Source organism: Carassius auratus, unplaced genomic scaffold, assembly GCF_003368295.1.
Source record: "Carassius auratus strain Wakin unplaced genomic scaffold, ASM336829v1 scaf_tig00011381, whole genome shotgun sequence".
Taxonomy (NCBI): domain Eukaryota; kingdom Metazoa; phylum Chordata; class Actinopteri; order Cypriniformes; family Cyprinidae; genus Carassius; species Carassius auratus.
Window position 1 is genome coordinate 142,846 of NW_020524198.1, and position 21,369 is coordinate 164,214.

General features: G+C 40.1%; 1 protein-coding gene across 2 annotated transcripts; it reads left to right on the plus strand.

Moving 5' to 3' along the window:
• Positions 1 to 1,419: 1,419 nt before the first annotated feature.
• pcmt (protein-L-isoaspartate (D-aspartate) O-methyltransferase) lies at positions 1,420 to 10,342 on the plus strand. Of its 2 annotated transcripts, none has more exons than XM_026246012.1 (8): positions 1,420 to 1,569; positions 3,866 to 3,970; positions 4,330 to 4,361; positions 4,450 to 4,554; positions 6,644 to 6,764; positions 7,016 to 7,101; positions 7,257 to 7,474; positions 8,445 to 10,342. In XM_026246012.1, exons 1-7 carry the CDS (start codon positions 1,464 to 1,466, stop codon positions 7,434 to 7,436), a joined length of 735 nt encoding a protein of 244 aa, XP_026101797.1. In that variant the 5' UTR covers positions 1,420 to 1,463; the 3' UTR covers positions 7,437 to 7,474; positions 8,445 to 10,342. The 2 variants fall into 2 exon arrangements, with proteins under 2 accessions (XP_026101797.1, XP_026101796.1); XM_026246011.1 differs by having other exon boundaries at positions 7,257 to 7,426.
• Positions 10,343 to 21,369: the final 11,027 nt, after the last annotated feature.

The following is a 21,369-nucleotide window of genomic DNA, read 5'->3' on the forward strand; positions in this document are numbered from 1 at the left end:
CGATTCGGTTTGATAAAACTGTCCCGCTGCTGTTCACATTTAGTTCAATTCAAAGCAGCGTCACAGAAAATTTTATTTCTGTCTTCCCTAGTTGTCTCAGATTTAATTAATAATGTAGTTTGTAATATAAACATTATTATTATTATTTTAGTTGTATTATTATTATTATATTTATTACACTATTACCTTTTATTAAACTGATGCATTTAGCAGATGCATTTAGCTGATGGATTCGGGCTAAAAGTTTTGACCTAACATGTAAACATCAACAAAGCAAAGGTTTGTGATATCACTCAGGACATTACAATAGAGCTTGAAATCGTTTATAAAATAAGAAAAGTTTGGTTTGGAGCCTGCATTTCATTTCATGAATATTAAACTTTCCCATTAAAATTTGTTATTAACCTGTCTAAAATCCACAATCATTGAAGTGTATAATTACAACAAATTAACCCAACTTCAGATAAATATATATATATATATATATATATATATATATATATATATATATATATATATATATATATATATATATATATATATATACACACATATATATATATATATATATATATATATATATATATATATATATATATATATATATATATATATATATATATATATATATATAAGCTCCACGTCAATGCAAAATATTTTTGTATGGATACAATGACATTGTTTTCATTTTTACATTTACATAAATCACAGCACGTTTTACTGAAAATATTCTATGCATTATTTTAACAAAGGCAAATATTTAAACCTCTGACTTTTTTGTGAAGTATTAAATTACGCCACACTAATGCAACTAAAAATCAGCTAAAAGAAAACACTCATCTGCTTGCGAAACTGCCTTTAATTCCCTCTATGTAAACAGCTCGACTTAACCATGATCAAAGCACTGTTGTATTTTGACTGCTGCACTCCGCTTCGCATTTAGAAAGCGATGTGGTAACTGCCATTACTTTCCTGCAGGGACCTATACTTGACCATATGGGCGAATATCGAACAGAACGCAGCAGTGGATTATTTTTTTTTTTGAACAAACATAGCAGCAAATACAGTTTCATCTACAAAAACAAAAAATAAAGTAAAAAGCAAGTAAAATAGACAAAAGTAAAATAATAATAAAAAATAATACATTTACAAAATAATAATAATAATTGAGCCAGGGGTAACATATCCTTTAAATACATTCAAGAGAGATAGACACGCCTCGAGTCCCTTTTGTTTACATTATAAAAAAAACATAAATATTATACTTTGTGCATAAAGTAACTGATTTTAAAGGAAGAAGATATAGTACTCAAGTAATATTTAAGGTCATTACAAAAGACAATAAAAATAGGTTTGACAGACAAAAATTTACACTGGAACAGCAGTGGATGTGTGCCGCAGGACACGCGTGGTGACGTAACCGCGCTGCACGTGCTGACGCTCGTCGGGAGAGCGGTGTGCGCATGCGCGGCGCTGACAGCCGCACTCGACCTGATCCGCAGAGTGTGTTAATAATGGCCTGGAAATCCGGAGGAGCGAGCCACGCGGAGCTCGTCAACAACCTCCGCAGTGAGTTGTGCTCCTTCTGCATGATTAAAAGAGCAGAGTTAGTCATTATCCATGCAGCGCTTAGCAGCGGGGGTTTGTTTACGTCGCTGTGAGCGCGCCTCTGTAAACTAGCATCGCCAGTGAGGGGAAAGTGCGCTGATGCGGGTTAGGATGACATGAGTCCACCTCAGCTTCGTTTCTGTGTCTGTTTCTGTTTCAGACAAACACATGGTGGATGCTGTTTAAAACTTACAGCGCGCTTCAGTTTTATCAGCTAAGTTAGCTGCTAGCAGTCTAATGTGATCGTCTCTGTTAAAACACCTCTAGATAATGTGCTCTGTTTAAACGATCGCTATAATATTTACATTTCGGTTCATATTTTATATTGCTGTGCCTGAACAAACGTATGGTTTTGTTCACGTCGATGACACAGCAGCACCCGTGTTAGCATGCACGTACTGGATCTAGCATTAGCTCGTTCCTGCAGTTAAATATATTGTGCATCCAATAAAGAATTAAGCACATTTTTTTCCTAATGTGTAGTTGTATAATGTTCGTATGTGCAGTTTTATGTGGGGTTGTTCAGTGGGCGTGGCACAACACATGCTGCTGATGTAATTGAGCGATGACGTCATTATGGATTTCATGCATCTGCGTTTTTGTACTTTGAGTCTTGATATTATTATGCCGCGTACATTAATTACACAATGACACCATTTCTAATCAAACATCATCATCTCACTAAAATATCTGGAGAATGTATATAATCTATTTATAAAATTATTATAAAATATATTTTTTTAAAGTCTGACAGTTGACCACTGGACAGAGAGACTAATAATACTGGAGTGGCATGTAACGCATCCTCCTGAACTCCTGGCTTTATTCTGAGCTCAAGTGGTCAGTGTGCTATATTTAGTGCTGCTCACTAAGACAAGTATTACGGTTACTGTTCCTGCTGCTTAGGGTTAGTGATTTGAACTCCTAACTTAAACTTGTGCTACCAATGTTTTGAGTTTAGTGGTTTCAAACACCACTGTGAGCTGGATCACTCTTGGTTGCATCATGCAGGTTGTGCTTATTCACTTTGTGCTACAGAAGTAGTCAAGTCGAAATTTGATCACATACCTGCTGCCATTACCAGACAAAAAAAAAAAAAAAAAAACAGATGACAGCTGTGTTTAAAGGCAGGAAAATGAGCAGTCTGTTAAAGTTAACATTTAAAAAAAATGGGCACCGTCCCGGACAGTGAGTGACATTACATATTTAGATTAAATCTAATTTTCCCCAATCATTGTTAAAAAACAAGCGATCGTGAAGCGGTTATGCGAATCTTTCCACCTAAGATCCACCCATAAAACCCTCACAGTGTTTACTAACTGACAAGGATCTGTTCTCCAAGAGCTTATAGATTTGGACTATGCTGTGCATACTGCATATATATATATGAATATGCACTCCCACTGGACTTTTCAAAATAATTTGATAGACACAACTACATTATCTCTAAGAAAGGTTAAGATAAATATACATAGACACAGACGGTCAGACTGTGAGTGATTATCTTTCTGAAAGTGTAAATGTGTAGTATTTACTAAGTTTAAATATTGACAAACTGCTATTAATAGTGTGCGAGTTTTGAATACCAGGATTGCTGACGTGCCACAAGGTTTTGCTACTCCAGCATTTCTGGTTCATTACTGTAAGCTTGCAGAATGATGTAGTGTAAATGTGTAGCATAGACGAATTATCTCACATGTCTCTTGTTGTTTATCCCTGCATACTTCATGGTAACATTAAAGGATTAATTGGTTATTACTTAGCTGCTTGCGTTGCATTTTTACATGACGTGATTTAACAGTGCATACATGACTGGAGACTTGACAGAAAAAAGAAAAAAAAAATGTATGAATGTATAAGTAGAGCATGACACTAGCAATACTAAGGTCATGGAGTTTCCTAGGAAATGAATTAACTGAGAAAAATATTTACCTTGAATGCAGTGTCGCTTCGGGCGAATTGTCTGCCGGATGCATGAATGTAAATGAATGACTGACAAAACAGAAACAGATTAAGAAGCTTCTTCTTTAGACACAAAAGGAGATTTTTTTGTCACTGCTCTTTATCATACAATAAATGGACCGTGAATTTGCACATAGGGTTCTCAATTGAGGTTCTCTCTGAGCTGATATTTAAAAAGCTTGTTCATTTTATATATATATATATATATATATATATATATATATATATATATATATATATATATATTAGTATTAACACATCAATCTTGAATGTGTTTGTGTTTATTTTTCTCCAGAAAATGGCATCATTAAATCGGACCGTGTGTATGAAGTTATGTTGGCCACAGACCGTGCACACTTCTCCAAATGTAATCCATACATGGACTCGCCACAATCTATAGGTAAGCCCCAGTCCAGAATCATTATTGTATTGGCACAATGTCATCTACAGCTATAGATATAGCGTCTGATGTGGCCAAGGCTTAGCAAGACATCATTTCTGGTTTCTGTTTTTACACCATATACACCAACCACATCATGTCCCTGCATGTCTGAAATAAAAGGGATTTATTAATTCATTGGAACAGTCTTGAACTGACGTTCTAAAGTACATCCGCTTCTCTCCAGTGTAGATATCTTTAAGCTGATTTCAAAGCCAAGTCATGTCTTGCAGTAAAGACACAATGGACAAAAACAATCTGGTGGTTCTGTGGATGTGTTTTCTCTTTGGGATGAAAGGGTTTCTTTTAATTTGTTGCAGGTTACCAAGCAACAATCAGTGCACCGCATATGGTAAGTTAAACTGCTTTAGAAACATTTGTAGTTGCAGTAACTGGCCTGTTCTGTAGGGCTCTGATGAACGCTCCTCTGTGTGCTGTAGCACGCGTATGCTCTGGAGCTCCTCCATGATCATCTGTATGAAGGAGCGAAGGCTCTGGATGTGGGATCAGGCTCCGGGATCCTGTCCGTCTGCTTCGCCAGAATGGTGAGTCTCTCACTGCCAACCGAAAATAAAATGTAGAGCGATGGCATGCAAGCAGTTATGATGACTCATGAATTACTTTAGTTCATTAGAACAGTGTTTTTAATGTGGAGGAGCTAGACTGCAAAACTAAACAAACATATGGGGAGACCCATCTAGTTCTGAGCAGGTTGCATAAACTGTTTAGTCTCAAAAGTTAGTCATCTATCATATATACATATATATGTGTGTGTGTGTGTGTATATACATACAGTTGCAATCAAAATTATTCAACCCCGTTGACTTGCAAGACAATTTGCTGTGGAGGATAACATTTTATGAAATCAATTTAACAAAGGCATCAGTAAAGTATTAGAGAAAGTTTGTTAATATACTTTTGAGTGATTCTGAGAATGGAACATTGATGAATCATGATGAAATTCGAATTGGCTCTAAACATTCATGTTCAAAATTATTCAACCCCCTTTGTGCAGAATATTTTATTCTTTAAAATCTCCAATAAACGCTGTCTGTAAGTGTTTAGAAGCTTCTGTCACCTCTCTACTACAGTTTTGGCCCATTCCACACCTGAAAAAGCTTTCAGATCACTGATAATCTTTCGTTTTCACATTGCCTATGCTTTCTTCAAATTCAACCAGATATTGGCGGCAGTGGCTCAGTGGTTCATGTAGGTTGTCTACAAACCGGAAGGTTGGTGGTTCGATCCCCGGCTCCTCCTGACCAAGTGTCGATGTGTCCTTGAGCAAGACATCTAACCCCAGCTGCTCCCGACAAGCTGGATGGCGCCTTGAATGGCTGACACCACAGTCGGTGTATGAATGAGTGTGTGAATGGGTGAATGTGAGGCAAATTGTAAAGCGCTTTGGATGGCCATGTGTTGAAAGCACTATATAAATGCAGTCCATTTACCATTTACCATATTTGAAATGAGAATTAAACCTGGAGACTGAACAGGTCACTCAAGAACATTCTATGACTGATCCCTGAACCAAGCAGAAGTAGATTTGGATGTGTACTTTGGGATGACTGTTCTGCAGGAAAGTCCATTGATCAACAGCTTCAGTCTTTGCACCAAAGGCATCACAATTCTTGTCAAAATGGCCTGATACTTCAAAGAATCCATGATGTCCTTCATACAGTCATGATTTACACTTCCTTCTACAGTAAAGAAACCCCATAACAGAACTGATCCACCTCCAAGTTTGAGGATGGAGATGGTGTTCTTCTGCTTATGAGCTTTGCCTGTTTTGCAGCAGACATACCGCTGATCCATGGGTCCAAAAAGTTCCAGTTTGGTCACATCACTCCATATAACATTCCTCCAGAGCTCCACAGGTCTACACAAATGAATTTTATCAAGTTCAAGTTGTCCTTTGTTCTTCTTGATCAAGAGTGGTATTCTACAAGATGTCTCAACATAAAAGCAATACTTGTCTAGTGTTCTTCTTACACACTGCTTTGAAATGGTTTCCCTCCTTTCATCGGGTCATCTTGCAAGTCTTTGGCTTAACATTGCAGATTTTTCTCAGTCGCTCTGATTTAACATTTTATGATATTGTGCTTTTTCTTCCACAACCTCAAAGATTTTCTGGTAAAAAAAACACTTTAAGCTAAGGAATAAGGCTGAGAACTGTGTCTCTAGGAATTTTAAATGTCTTAGAAATCGTAATATAGCCTTTGCCTTTCTAAAGGACTATGATATTTATTCTCTTTTAGATTTTGTGAGATCTCAACTTCAACACATGCTTGGGCTAACTGTATGTGTAACAGCTCAAGCTAATTCTTTTTTTAATAGAGTTTCTAAAAGCTTAATTGTGTTTTGAGACTGTTTTATTCCCCACCATGCAAATAAGTGATTTAAAAACAGCAATGTTGAATTCCTCCGTTTCTGAAATGAGCATTAGTTCCTGCGTTGGTAAGAATATTTGTGTAAAAACGAATTCTGTAATTGGATATGGATATTGAATTAAGTAAATTCAGTGCTACACTTTGTGACGAATCATTCAAGTGCTTCTGCCAGTCTGGACCTCCACAGTGTGCGGGTGGTTTGAAGTGTGTGTGTTTACAGTGGATGTGTTGTGGTGTTTTACAGGTTGGGCCGAAGGGGAAGGTGATTGGCATCGATCATATAAAGGAGCTTGTGGATGATTCCATAACTAATGTCAAAAAAGATGACCCTAGTTTGATCTCTTCAGGGAGAATCAATCTCATTGGTTGGTCTGCTTACCCATCTCTGGTCTCTTGCAGTTGTTTTATACATTTCTATACATATATATATATATAATCTATTTATCACATTTAAATCCATTGCAGAAAATGTTTTAAAAACTACACAGAACTAGCCATTTGTTATGTCATGACATTTATCAGACAGTTGTGTAATCAGAGACAGTACGCTATAGGAACAGAACAGGGATATGGGCTTATCTGAGTTGCTGTGTAAATGTTGTCTGTATGTGTGCAGTTGGAGATGGAAGAATGGGCTTTACAGAAGAAGCACCTTATGATGCCATTCATGTCGGAGCCGCAGCTCCCACGGTGCCACAAGCAGTATGTTGCTTTCCAATCACTACAACACTTTGAGACCTAGCCATCTCTGAACCTTAAACTGTATCTTTAAAGGAATATTTCACTCACAAATAAAAATTGTCATCATTCATGGATCTGGATGTTCACGTGTCTCGTTCTCATTGTTTGTGTGGTAGTTGCTGGACCAGCTGAAGCCAGGGGGGCGTCTGATTCTGCCGGTCGGGCCAGCGGGAGGGAACCAGATGCTGGAGCAGTATGACAAATTGGAGGATGGCAGTACCAAAATGAAGCCACTGATGGGCGTGATTTACGTGCCTTTAACAGACAAAGACAAGCAGTGGTCAAGGTGGAAGTGACTTCCTGTCCTCTGTCCCTTCTCTCTTCTAGGGCACAGGTGAAACGGTGTGGTCTGCAGCAGACAGAGTGTGCATTTGCCGCTTGTCATCTTTTTTGCTGCTCCATACCATGATGAAGAGCTGCACAGTGTTTTTTTTTTCTTTTCTTTTTTTTTCTTTAACCCATCAGCCTGATTTAAAAAAAAAAAAAAAAAAACATAATGTTTTAAATTTCTGGTTTGCCGTTAACTGCTGGAATGGGCTTGAGTGAGGAGTCATGAAAGAATGAAGACGTCCAGAGTCCAGACATTAAGGCATTATGGCTTTGTTCACACTGGCAGCCCAAATCTGATTTTTAAGCCAGATCAGACTAAAATCCAGTTAGTTTTTTGTAGTCTGAACAGCAAAAATCTCCAAATAAATATTTTGTTGAGGCATATATGTCCACTTAAAACTCAATTAGGCAAGCTTAGAAAGTTCCTGAAAATACATTTGAATTAAATTGATTTCAGTTTGTGTTGGTATAATTTGTGAGAGCAGTAGTTGTCCCCAGCACAACTGAACAGCTACTGTAGCCTTCAGACTTCCACCCTGACAGACAGCTGCCATTGTGACATTTATTTAATGTCATACACAGTGAACGCTGAGCATTAGTGTGTAGATGTGAATGTGTAAAATAACGGGCTCTTTGTTGCATTAAATGCGTTCAAACTGAGTTTCTGCTCTCAGTTTTAGTTGAAGAAAGTCTCTTATATTGTGTTGACGCCTACATCGTTACTATAGCAACTAATGCACTGTAGATACACCAGACGTCGAGTCCAGTGTCTGAATCCTGGCAAAGTGCAAACCATCAATCCTAAAGATTGTCTTTGATAAACAAATTGCATGCAGTTTGAACACAGTCTGCATTGCATCTTAATACCCTTTAAGATTGTTGAAACTAATTGTTGCATGTTTATACTGTCTGCATGTCATTCATGATGTTTTGTATAAAACAGTAACCTTTTCTGTCTCTCTTTTTTTTTATAGGGATGAACTTTGAAAGGATGCTCTGGCAATACTCATCGCAACATATGCGCGTACACACACACACACACACACACACACACATATCCAACTGGACTTCACTGGGGATAGCTTGTAAATGCTGTATTTCCATACCTGTGACAGTGATGGTTTTGAAAGATGGATGTTTTGATGAGATTCTTTTATTTTAAAAGAAAAGAAGTGGACTAGGGCTTTTCTGCTGAGATTTTCATGCCTGCAGTTTGAGAATTGTGTGAATGCTGTTTTTTTTTTGTTTTTTTTTTATGCGCAGGTGCATTTTCCTTGTGAAGACTTCAGTATTACAGTCATTTGGATTGTTCGTGCATCTCAGCATAATGCAAACAACACGGGGGTCGGCCTTTGTGCTGAATCCACCCTGTGATTAAATCATAATTCACTGCTACATAATGTGTAGGGGATGTCTTTGCTACAAGTCCATGTTAATAGTAATGGCTTGTGTTTTCAGCTGAAGCATGTGATGCCCTGGCATAATAAAACTACTTTACATTTCATAATTCCATCATAGGATTCTAAAGTTAGCCACAAGAGGCCATGTGTTACAGTGATTTTACCACGGTTGTGGGATGTTCTTTGGTTTGATGCAGAGGAAACCTCTTTAACCATCATAAAATCAGTTGGTCATTATAGCAAAACTCTCAACACTAAGCAGAACTGTTATTCCTGGATGCTTGCCAACCAAATAAATGGACATGACTTATTGAAAAGTTGAAAGTATTTTAATATGTGAGAAGAAAGTGCAGAATAATATAATTTTTTTTATTTCATTTTTTTATACAAGATTCTTTTTTTTCTAGTTAGTGTCATTACAAAAATATGTAATAACCACAGTACGCTGCCATTAACCAATCAAAATCAGGTGTTCCAGAGAACAAAGTCTAATCATTGTTTTTACAGAGGCTGCGACTGCAATATGATAAAAGATTCCAAAATTCACTAAATAACTTCTTTTATTAATATGAATAGTTATAACAATGTAATAATTGCAAAAAATTATCCTGGCAAGTAAAACATTGTCTATAACTTAAGGCTGTTTATAGATAGTGTTCTGCGGTGGGTATTTTACAACGCGTATCCAATCAGACTCTACAGTTTGAACTACTGTTTACATGTAAACATTAACATTTTAAAAATCTAATCTAGAATACTAAAATAGTTTTTTCTTGATTCACTCATGTTGTTCCAACCCAGTATTATTTTCTCTGTTCTGTGAAACACTACAGATGCTTCTCCACATGATAACGTTGGATGTTTTACATTGTCAACCTGTTTCAACTACGTTTGTGTTAAATTCAAAATCGCCACCTTTAGATTTGACGTTGTGGACCCCTAATGGGACTGGTTCTGTGTTCTTTGAGAGTATGACAAACGTGAGGTTTGAGAACTTCTGTGGAAGGGAAGATTCAGTCTTCAAATGTGGATTAGACAGATTGCACGAGTTGTATGGATGGCCTAATTTTATGGAACTTTTGTGTCCTTAGTGCTTGACAGCAAAAATCCTCATCCACTTTATATGGAAAGACCTATCTTGAACATTTTGCTTATTTCACAAAAGAGAGAATAGTACAGGTTTGGAATGATATGAGCAGAGTTGGCTCACGTTTAGAGCACAAGTGCAGCAATATTACTGCTCACTTTAATATGTTTCACATCACCGCAGAGCTCAAAATCAGCTATATTATCTAAAGTGCAGCAAGTAAAGTCCCACTCAGATCCACATTTGCATACACATCGTTGAGCTAAACCTTCAATGATCATTTTGATTGTAAGCGGTTTTCAATGCCAATTCTCTGTGCATGTTTGTGTGTTTCCTGCACGCACAAACGTGGCTTTTGACAAATAAACTCACTGCTAAGCAATGATTTGTGCAATCACTTGTCTCTTCTTTCACACAATCACACAGTCTGAACTGTAGAGAGATTTTTATAATTATATAAAATCAACCACAAAATCTGTATCTGTCACGCAAACCTCCCTGGCGATTGATGTACTCTACCACCGCCGTGTTGTCCGTTCTGATGAGAACATGACGGTCTTTCACGAACGGAAGGAAACTGCAGCGCTAGATGAACCGCTTCCATTTCCAAGCAGTTTATATGCTAGCGCGTCTGGTCCCCTGCCCACGTACCGAATGCTGGTCTGCCATCGCATAGGGCTCCCCAGCCTGCATCCATAGTGACCACTACACATCTGACCACTCTCCCCATAGCAGCACCCTGCTCGAATATGGTCGTGCCGAACCAAGGTGCCAGAGTCTCTGTAACCAGTGTCGAAGCGGCCTTATGTGAAACCAAGGGGCAAGGAACTCTACTGGAAGTTGAAGTCGGCTGGGGGCTGCCATCTTTTAGCAGAACTTCACTTGCGTTAGCATTCCCATTGACTCCCATTCATTTTGGCGTCACTTTGACAGCGACTAACTTTACATCTGAGGCGTTTAACGACTCTGTCCATTATTTATTTCTAAAGATACACGACAATGTATAAAGGGCTCCATTACCTTCTATGTTACATTATGGCCCCGTATAAACAGTTTTTGTAAAAAATAGGCTAACGATTGCGTCATAACCACTCGACTCTCTGTCGCATTACCGTACAGACAGGAGGAGAAGCTCGCAGGCAATTAACTTAATATGGCGTACTGGCGTAACATTTTAAAATACTATACAAAATAATTAATCAGAATACTTACTCCTGCTCACTCACGCCAAAGAACTCCCCGCTCAAGCTTGCAGTCTCTGCAAGATTAACGATGGCAGTTTGCACGCATAGCCACTTAGAAGATTTACATCTGGCAGACAGGTTGCTGACACCGTCAAGCTTCGCTTGAGTCTGCGCATCAGAAACGGAAGTGCTAAAAAACGCTAAAAATGGGCTTCACTTGTCTCAATTGAGTTGCAATGGGGTCGCTGTGTCCATTTCTTTTACTGTCTATGTGTGCAACAAGCCAGCCGCCATCAGACCGAGCAACCACTGAAACGTTCTTAAGGGGATAGCTCTGCCTTGAAAGAAGAGGGCTAGTGTATTGTGAATAGACTGGATTCTCGGCTCTAACAGCTTTGCGATCATAGTGCGCGAGTCCAGTATCATACCCAGGAATGTGATATATTGGCGCGGCTGCAGTGTGCTCTTCTGAATGTTCACAGACAGCCCCAAACCTGTCAGGTGGGCGAGAAGTCTGTATTTGTGTTCCTCGAGAGCGCTTCTCGACCGCGCGATGACTAACCAGTATCCACTGATCTTCAGGGTAGCGAGCGCTGTATTCATGCACATGTAAATACATTGTAAATACATTGTAAATACGCGGGGAGCCAAAGCGAGCCCAAACGGCAGCACTTTGAACTGGTATGCCACACCCTCGATGCAAAACGCAGGAAGCGTTTTGCATCCTTCAGATCCACTGCAATGAAGTAATTGTCGGGGTGAATGTGCGCAAGGATTTGCTTCACAGTTATGATCATGAACGTGCATTTTGCGAGCACTTTGTTCTGTAATCTCATGTCTAAGATGGGGTGCATACCTCCGTCCTTTTTCAGAACTACAAAATAACGGCTGTAGAAACCAGAATTTCCCCGTTCCCTGGGAACTATCTCTACTGCTTGTTTGGCCAGGAGAGAGGATATTTCTGCTCATAGCAGCAAGGGCGCTCTGTTCTGATACTTCTGTCATAATCACACCGCAGAAGCGGGTGATCGTGTTGATCACCCAATAAGATGCCGCAGGAAGAGTCGCCCACACGCTCAGATGACTCAATACAGGGGGCATTAATGCATGCTAGCGCCCGCCACCGGAGAAGTATTGACCATTATATGAATGGCAGGTGACTCGTCCGTGGCTTCTTGCACAGGAACATACATTGTCACCTCCTCTGGTTTCCCCGAGCTTCCGCTTTGCGAAGCGTCTCGGGGGAGAGGCTTCGCTTATGTCGTGGGTAATAGTAGAGGGAGGAAGAAAGCTCTTTTGCTGAAGCATGTAATGCATGTTTATTGAAACAACACAGTGGTTTCATTGATCGGGAATGCGCGCCTAGTATATCCCGCCGGCGCTGCGCTGAAGAGGACCTGGACCTTGCTGCAGGGGGGGCTTGAGACCGTTTCGGCAGGAGATGAGTCATCATCTTAGACTGCTTGACGGTCTCTGCATATTTCTCCGACAGAGATTCCACTGCAACACAGAAAAGATTGCCATCGTGTCGAGGGCAGATGCTGCATGTCCAGCCGATATGTACGCCTTCTCGGCAATGTGAGCAGTAGCTCGACATGGCCTAGAAGGCAAAGAGGCGGTCTTCCAGCCAGGAGAAGACGCCAGGTAGGCTGCGATTGCATCCTCGATGGGAGGCAGTCGCGCGTATCCTAATTTCTCCACCCCTTCCACTGTCATCAGCAGCTGGGTCCCCTGTGCATGGGCTTGGGCTGAGTAAGGGGAGTGCCATGACCGCGTGAGTTCCTCGTGGATCTCAGAGAAAAAGGGCGCGGGTCTCTGCGGGGCTTCAGCCTGACGGTCCACGCCAAGGAATGATCCGTCCATCCATCTCTTAGATGGCAACTCCTTGGGGGCTGTCCACTCCAATTCTATATCTGCCACCGCCTCCGTGAGGATCGCCATAAGCTCCGCATCCAACGAGGCGGGGGCGGCTTCAGACGGGGCCTCGAACTACGGTCCCGGGTCGGAGGAATTACGGGTAACGGCCAGCCTAGCACAAAGGATCTTGATGGGATGCTCCTCACAAGCACGACATCCCGATCCTTCGAATGCCACCTCTGCGTGAGCCCGACCCAGGCTCAGCACGCAATGCTCGTGTGCGTCCAAGAAATCAATGGGCCCACCACACATGCGGCAAAGTGACATTTTAAGAGAAAAATCACCGGAACGCGAAGAGGGGATAATTTCCCTCAATTTTCCGCTCTGAATGCATGAAACCACGGCGAAACCAGACTCAAGTGAAGAAAAAAGATTCTGAGGTATTTTGGCGCCCGCCGTCACCTATACTCATTCTTTAACCAGCATTTATCCCAATCACCCCCTGCTCTTCATCAGTGGCCTAAAAAGAGAAACACATTTGAAAAAAAAAAACTATCCATTTTCAGATAGAGGTGTATTCACATCTGTAAGGTTAGGTAAATAATCTGTTTTATAATTTCAATACTTTGTGTGTGTTTGTTTAATGTCTCTGTCTACCACAGCGCTCTAGAGGGCTATAATGGTAGCACTAGTGTAAGGGTAATATTGTTTGAATAAATATATTGCTTTCAGAAAGCTTCTTTACTGAAACATTAAAACAGACATGACATTCACATACCTCACAAATGTTCATGTATGTAGAGGGTTGCTCTTCTAAGGGTTAGTTCACCAAATAATAAAAATGGTCATAATTTACACTCCCATGTTGTTACAGACCCATACAAACTCTGCTAATTTTTGGAAAACAATATATTTAATATATTTAACTTTTTATAATTTTTTAACATACATGTTTGCTATCATATAATTTAAGATGTATTCATATAAAAATATCAGAATGAATTACTTCTACAATAACTCTGTATTTATGAGGCTTGAAAATACTGATTATCTAGACTATAAATGGATTAACAAATATTATGAGAAAATTAAAAATATATTCATTTGTGTTATAAAGAAAAAAGTCTTATAGGTTTGGAATGACATGAGGGCAAGTAAATAATTTTTGTGTGAACTTTTCCTTTAATCAATCACCTTTATTTTATTTTTTATTTCCTTTAAGAGGGAAGACCAAGAATGATGACTCTCCAAATCAGGCAACTCCAAAGTTGGTTTGAGTTGTGCAATGAAAAACACAGACATCAATGGTTTTAATGAAATGAGCACACAATCATGCTGTTGTTGCATCAAAATGTGGTGTAAACAGACAGGACACAACAGAAACATTTTCTATAAATAACTTACATAAAATCTCAAAATAATGATGATCTCCCATGTCTCTGGCTTTTAACATATACAAAAACAAAGAAACAAACATTATTTTACTCTTAGTAAAAAAACAACAACTGATAACATGAAATTATGAAGTTTACTTGCCTTAAACTATCTTTCTATGTCTTCCAAAGAAGCCGAGAAAACCACCTCCTCACACAAGCATATTTCTGTGTCTTTAACTCCAAAGTTAGTTTGAGTTCTGCAAAGAGGGACAAATAAAATATGAACATATAATCACACTGTTGTTGCATCAAAATGTGAAGTAAACAGGCAGGACACAACAGAAACATTAATTTTCTAAAAAAAAGAAATTACTCACATCTGTCTCAAAAGAATGACATTATCTTGTCTCTGGATTTCAACATCTTCAAAAACAAACATTATTTTAGTCTTAGTAAAAATAAAGATAACTTGATAGAATTCTGAAGTTTACTCGCCTTAAACCCGTCTCTCCCTCTCTTCAGAAGAAGCTGAGAACACCTCCTCCTTACACAGTCTGTGACTCCTCACACAAACAGCTTCTGTGTCTTTAACCCCTTACTAGTAACCCCCCTTTTTTGGCATGGAGACAGAAATGACATACCCAAAATAAAAAGGTTTTTGCTCATGATTCTTTCTGACTAGATACATAATCAACCTTTTTTCACAAAGCTGACACTTCAAAATTTACTGTTCAGGAAACAGAATCACTCTGTTATGATAATAGAGATATATAAGCTCAAACATAAAAACAAAAATAAAAATATTAAAAACATATTTTTTAAATGTATTAAAAAATTGTTGATGTAGGATATGAGTTTCAAAATACAGTGTAGCTAAAGCCACAAGTCTTCCAAAACTTCATTAAAAATTTCATAATCGAATCTGTAAAACTGTGAATTTTATGAAATATTTTCTAAGGCCATGTCATGTGTGTTTTTAGAGAAGGCTAATCAGATTGATTTATGGCCATTGTCATCTCTGTAAAATCTCAAATGTAAACTCTCCTGTGTATTTTATATGTGTGTTGGCTTTGCAAAACTCCCCGTTTCATTGTTCTATTGTTCTCACCAAACGAGTCTTTCACACCTCCACCAGGTATGACACATTATCCGCATTATTCTTTTATCATTATTCTTTTGTTTTTATTCCACCTTGTGGTTTTTCAGGCTTTACAAAGACACAAAGCAGCGATCTCACTTCAGTCTCTGTTTGCATTTAGCCCTTATTTATCAAAAGTCTTACTATAAAAATACAACAAAACATTTTCTTATGACCTTATGTGAATTATTGTGACAAAAATGCATTATGAAGAAGAAATACACCTGCTATTAGTAGCATTAGAGATAATGTTAGCATCAAGCTACATGAAATTATTAGTACACTTTTACTCAAAACTCACTTTAAACCCCAATCGAGTGTTTATAATAACTTCCTTTAGCGATCAGGAGTGGAATTTGGTCATTTACTGTTGTAAAAATATGCTATTTATAGCCTTTTACATCGCTGCACAAGTTAGCATTTCAGATGACATTTTCGATTTTTTTTATAAAAACGCCCCAGATCTCAAGAAAATCTCATATCAAGCTTTACTATCGTAATCGCGGGTTTATTATTCGGATATTTCATGTGTACATAGGTGTTTCAGTGTTATGGTAAGATATGAACCAGGAAGTGCACAGGAAGCATGTGACACGATGTGGCGGTGTCCGGTTATGACACTTCTAAATTGACAATGGCGAAGGACCAATCGGAGTCTGAGTGACACGCAGCACAAGCTCACACCACTGCACACACACACACACAGATCGGTGGGAGAGGCTGTTTATCATCAGATCGCGTAAATCAGTGGAAAATAAATAGAAATGACGATTCTGTTTGAAGAAATATGAAGTAAATATATCCATATATCTCCGCAGATATGCATCTTTTGTCTATAAATCCTTATTGATGCTGTTCAGTGAGTCTACGAGAGAGAATAAAGGGTGGGTTGTCTCCAACAATTTGATTGATGAGGGTCATAAAAGCCATCTTTTCTGGACACCTGTTTGTACACCCCCCCTCTCCTCGCTGTACACCCCGGTGACCTATATATGAACTTATGAACTTAAGATGAACTTACGAACCTAAGAAGGAATTACGGTGAGGGATGGGGGAAAATGTGTTGGGATCTATGTGCTTTTTTGTTTTGTTAAACTCTGAAAAGGGCGAAATCATGAAAATGGTATAAGGGGATTTTTTATTAAGGTTTTAAGTACACAGTGCATTTCAAGAAAAAGCTTATAAACACATACGAGATGGAAACGATGTAATGCTCGTTTTTCGTAGTTGGAAAAGTGTAAAACGTTGTTAAAGTTGTAACAAATTTAAGAAAACTATTGGTTATTTATCTAAAACAACTAAACAAGTCAAAACTATCAGATGTGTTTTCGTTAAGCAACACGTGAAAAAGACGTGAGAGCTTGTAAAAATTTAAAAAGGTGTTTTGTTACCAGCTAGAAAAGAAAGCATTTATCACTTATACCTTACCTCAAACTAAAAAAGAAACAAATGTAAAGCGGCGATACAAACCAGAAAACATGGCGTTTGTCATAATGTGAGAAAAAGTTAAAACAAAAGAAAAAATGGAAGGCATTACGCGGATCTAAAATAAAATCCATCAGACAAGAAACTTGTCAAATCTATGTTGTACTTTACCACTAACTACAACTTTAAAAATCGAGAGTGTTACTGACAGAGAGTTAGACGAAAGAAAAAAAAGATCTCACAGCAAAGTGTTACGACATCTCTGTTGAGTGATCCTGACAGCATCGCAGTCACACTTAGAATGAGGCTCGTGTAATGCTCTGGGAAAAAAACCACGCCTACAGCGGGGGCAGTCTCTAGCGCTGGAGGCGTGATAGCAGCGTCAAATAGATTTAAATGTTAAAATAATTAAACTAAGTAATTTTTAATAAATAGACATCAGTCCTTAATTAGCGAAAACTTTAAATCCGTTTAAACATAAGATCAATTTGTACTTTTTAAATGATGTAGCTTTATGCGATTTTTATTTACTTTTAGTCTTAAAAAATACAAAATAATAATAAAAAACAGCATTGAAAAAGCATTATTTGTTTTTAATGTATTAAGTTAATTACTCTAATCTACGACTAGTCTAAATTTAGACTATTGCCGTCGATAGATCTTTTTGTCAAGCTTAATTTCTCAAGCTATGACAATTAACACACACACACACACACACACACACACACACACACACACACACACAAACACACACACACACACACACACATACTTTCCTTCTGCCGCGCTTGTGTTGTGTTATCTGGTTAATAAACCAGACACATGTAGTTAAAAGTATCCCCATTTAACAATATAGCAGGGAAGAAATATCTCGTCTCCGATCGTGCATCGAAACGTGACCGTGCTGGGCATGTGGTGTCTGTGTGATTACTGGTACCTGCATATTAGTTAGATATCAAACGCCTGTAAAAACACTGTTTTTGGGGTTGCAACTCAACTGTAATCTAATTAGTTTTCAGGGGTTCTGGTGTTGTAAATGGTCTGCTGCAGGTCAGCTAAAGTTTAACAATTTTATGTATTCACTGATCAAAGGTGTACAATTTAAACTTTATGGTTAAGGCCTGTGATCGTGAGGTTAGCTAAAAGTTAATTTACTGGTCAAATGGACGTGAAATCTTTTAACAAGTCAGACCATATAGGAATATGTAGTTTAATTCGAGTTAATTTAGTTTATTTTAGTTACATTTATAATTTTTATTAACCCCTAGATCTTTCAACCTCAACATAAATGTACCGAGAATGCAAACAAGTACACAAACACAACCACACAATCATAAACACACACACACACACACACACACTCTTTCCTTCTTCCTTCTGCTGTGTCGTGTTATCTAGTAATTAAACCATACATTAAACTTAAAAGTATCACCCATTTAACAATATGACAGGTAAGAAATATCTCGTCTCAGATTGAAACGTGACAAACTTAGTAGTGATTCTTTAAATCCTGTTTATCAACTCTTTGAGATACTTAATAAATGCTAAATGCTCTGTGTCCCGTCCGTGCCTTACGGACATATATGAACAGGACCAGTGCTTTCCGGAAGAGCGACCAGCTCTTTATTTCATGGGCACCCCCTCATGGAGGGAATCCTATTTCTAAGCAACGCCTCTCACATTGGCTTGTGAATGCTATAGCTTTGGCTTATGAATCAAAGGGTATGCAGCCACCAGGGGGCATCAGAGCTCATTCCACGAGGGGCATTGCCACCTCTTGGGCTTTGTTTAGGGGAGTGTCGCTAAAGGACATCTGCTCCGCTGCTAGTTGGGCTTCTCCTCATACCTTTTTGCGTTATTACCGGCTGGATGTCACCAATATCTCGGTAGCACATTCAGTTTTAGGGGTGGGGTCTGCTTAGCCCTTCCCTGCAACCCTGTTGGAAGTGACGACGGAGTGAATGGGCTGGCTGGCCATGCACATCCCTGTCACTAAGCATGTTTTTACAGTCCTTTTCTGGGTGTAATTATATGCACATTGGTTATCATGTGTGTGATGCAAAATGTTTTCATGTGCTGCGTATGCACAGTAGTCACGATTGTGCATCACTATATCAGGTTCATGAGTATGGGACGTGTCAGGCACCGCCTCTTTGGGGCGACCGTCCTTCTCTGGCTTTCAGAACCTCCCTGTGAGTGTATTGGGCAATCGGGGAGCTGTCCATGTCTCTCCCATAGGTGGATCTCGAACACGAGATGATGAAAGAGAAGGGCATCCGTACCTGACCTCTGCAGAAGCATCCAATTGCACCAAGTCTAGCTAGACAGACAGAAGCGCGCAGCCAATGCCAGGTAAGGGCCCGCCCCCTTACCTAGGGGTATAATAATGGCTGCAGCGCTGCTATTCCCCAGTTAAGTATATTCGCTTCTCGTGTGGCAAGCGGGGCAAAGCTGGTGGATCTCTCCACTCGATGTTTCAGAGAACCGGGGTTACGACAGTAACCTATTGTTCTCTTTCATCATCTCGTGTTCGAGATCCACCTATGGGAGAGACATGGACAGCTCCCCGATTGCCCAATACACTCACAGTGAGGTTGTGAAAGCCAGAGAAGGACGGTCGCCCCAGAGAGGCGGTGCCTGACTCGTCCCATACTCATGAACCTGCAATATTGATGCACAGTCGTGACTGCTGTGCATATGCAGCACATGAAAAAATGTTAGCATCACACACATGATAACCAATGTGCATATAAATACACCCAGAAAAAGGAATGTAAAAACATGCTAGTGACAGGGATGTGCATGGCCAGCCGGCCCATTCACTCCTTCTTCACCTCTTCCAGCAGGGTTGCAGGGAAGGGCTAAGAGGACCCCACCCCTAAAACCGAATGTGCTAACGCACAAAGGTATAAGGAGAAGACCAAATGGCAGCGGAGCAGATGTCCTTTAGTGACGCTCCCTGGTGGCTGCATTCCCTTTGATTCATAAGCCAAAGCTATAGCATTCACAAGCCAATGTGAGAGGCGTTGCTTAGAAATAGGATTCCCTCCATGAGTGGATGCCCATGAAATAAAGAGCTGGTTGCTCTTCCGGAAAGCACTAGTCCTGTTCATATATGTCCGTAAAGCATGGACGGGACACAGAGCATTTAGCCTCTCATCCTCCAGGGAGGAAAAAGGTGGAGGGTCAAAAGCGGACAGCTCCAACACCTCTGAAGTGAACGCAGGGAAGCACTTCGGCATGAAGGCCGGATTAGGCTTAAGGGAAACCATATCTCCACTAAGAGAAAATTTAGTGCACATGGGATGAACCGAAAGTGCATGTAGCTCACTGACACGTTTGGCTGATGCCAAGGCCAAGAGCAAAGCTGTCTTGAAGGACAGCAGCTTTAGGGAAATACTTCCAAGAGGTTTAAAAGGATACTGAGACAGAGCCTCCAACACCATGGAGAGGTCCCACTCAGGCACCCTTCATAAATCTGCGGATTAGATGATGTTACCCGACTGTTGAGCCCTCAAAGCCCACATGAAAGGCCGAAATCGCAGCCAAGTAGACCTTAATTGTGGAAAAAGACCTGCCTTTTCCCAAGAGGTCTTGGAGGAAACACAAAATATCAGGAACTGATGCCATGGCTCGGCATATAACAGAGGGATTATCTCCACCAGCCATGGTGCTTTGGGCCACCTGGGTGCTATCAGAATGAGAGACAGGCCCTGCTCTCTCACCCTGGCCAGTGTAGGAATTATCAGGCACAGGGGAGGAAAGGCATACAGCAGCACTCTGGGCCACGGGTGGGCCAGTGCATCTACCCCGAGGGGTGCGTCCACGTCCTTTAGCGAGAAGAACATAGGACAATGGTAGTTTTCGCGCGAGGCGAATAGATCTACGGTTGCCTGTCCAAATCTCATCCATAACATATCCACTATCTGCGGGTGAAGGCGCCAATCTCCGTAGATTGGGTTTCCCCTTGATAGAAGATCCGCGCCTCTGTTTAGAAGGCCGGGAACATGAGTCGCGCCTAACGACAGGAAAACCCGTCCGCTCCACACTAGAAGCTTGTAAGCTAGAGCGTGAAGTTTCGACGAGCGCACGCCGCCCTGACGGTTGATATAAGCCACTGTCGTGGTATTGTCGCAGCGTACGAGCACATGATGTCCCTGCAGGCGAGGCAGAAAATGATTCAGAGCTTTCCATACGGCCATAAGCTCTAAATAATTTATGTGCGCTGAACGTAGTCTGCTCGGCCACAGACCGTTCACCGTTCTGCCCTCCTGGGTGGCGCCCCAGCCTGTTAAGGACGCATCTGTCGTCACAACTTTCCGCATCATAACTGTCCCCAGAGGGTTTCCATGTGCGTAAAAGTCTGCGCTCTTCCAGTGGCGCAAGGCTGCCGAGCAGGCGCGCGTCGCTATTACAGAGCGGCAAAGATCGC

Coding starts and splice junctions, on each gene's coding strand:
- pcmt (XM_026246011.1), top strand. CDS start 1,464: ATGCGCGGCGCTGACAGCCGCACTCGACCTGATCCGCAGAGTGTGTTA. Junction 3,971..4,329: donor GGACTCGCCACAATCTATAG/GTAAGCCCCAGT, acceptor AATTTGTTGCAG/GTTACCAAGCAACAATCAGT. Junction 6,765..7,015: donor AGGGAGAATCAATCTCATTG/GTTGGTCTGCTT, acceptor GTATGTGTGCAG/TTGGAGATGGAAGAATGGGC.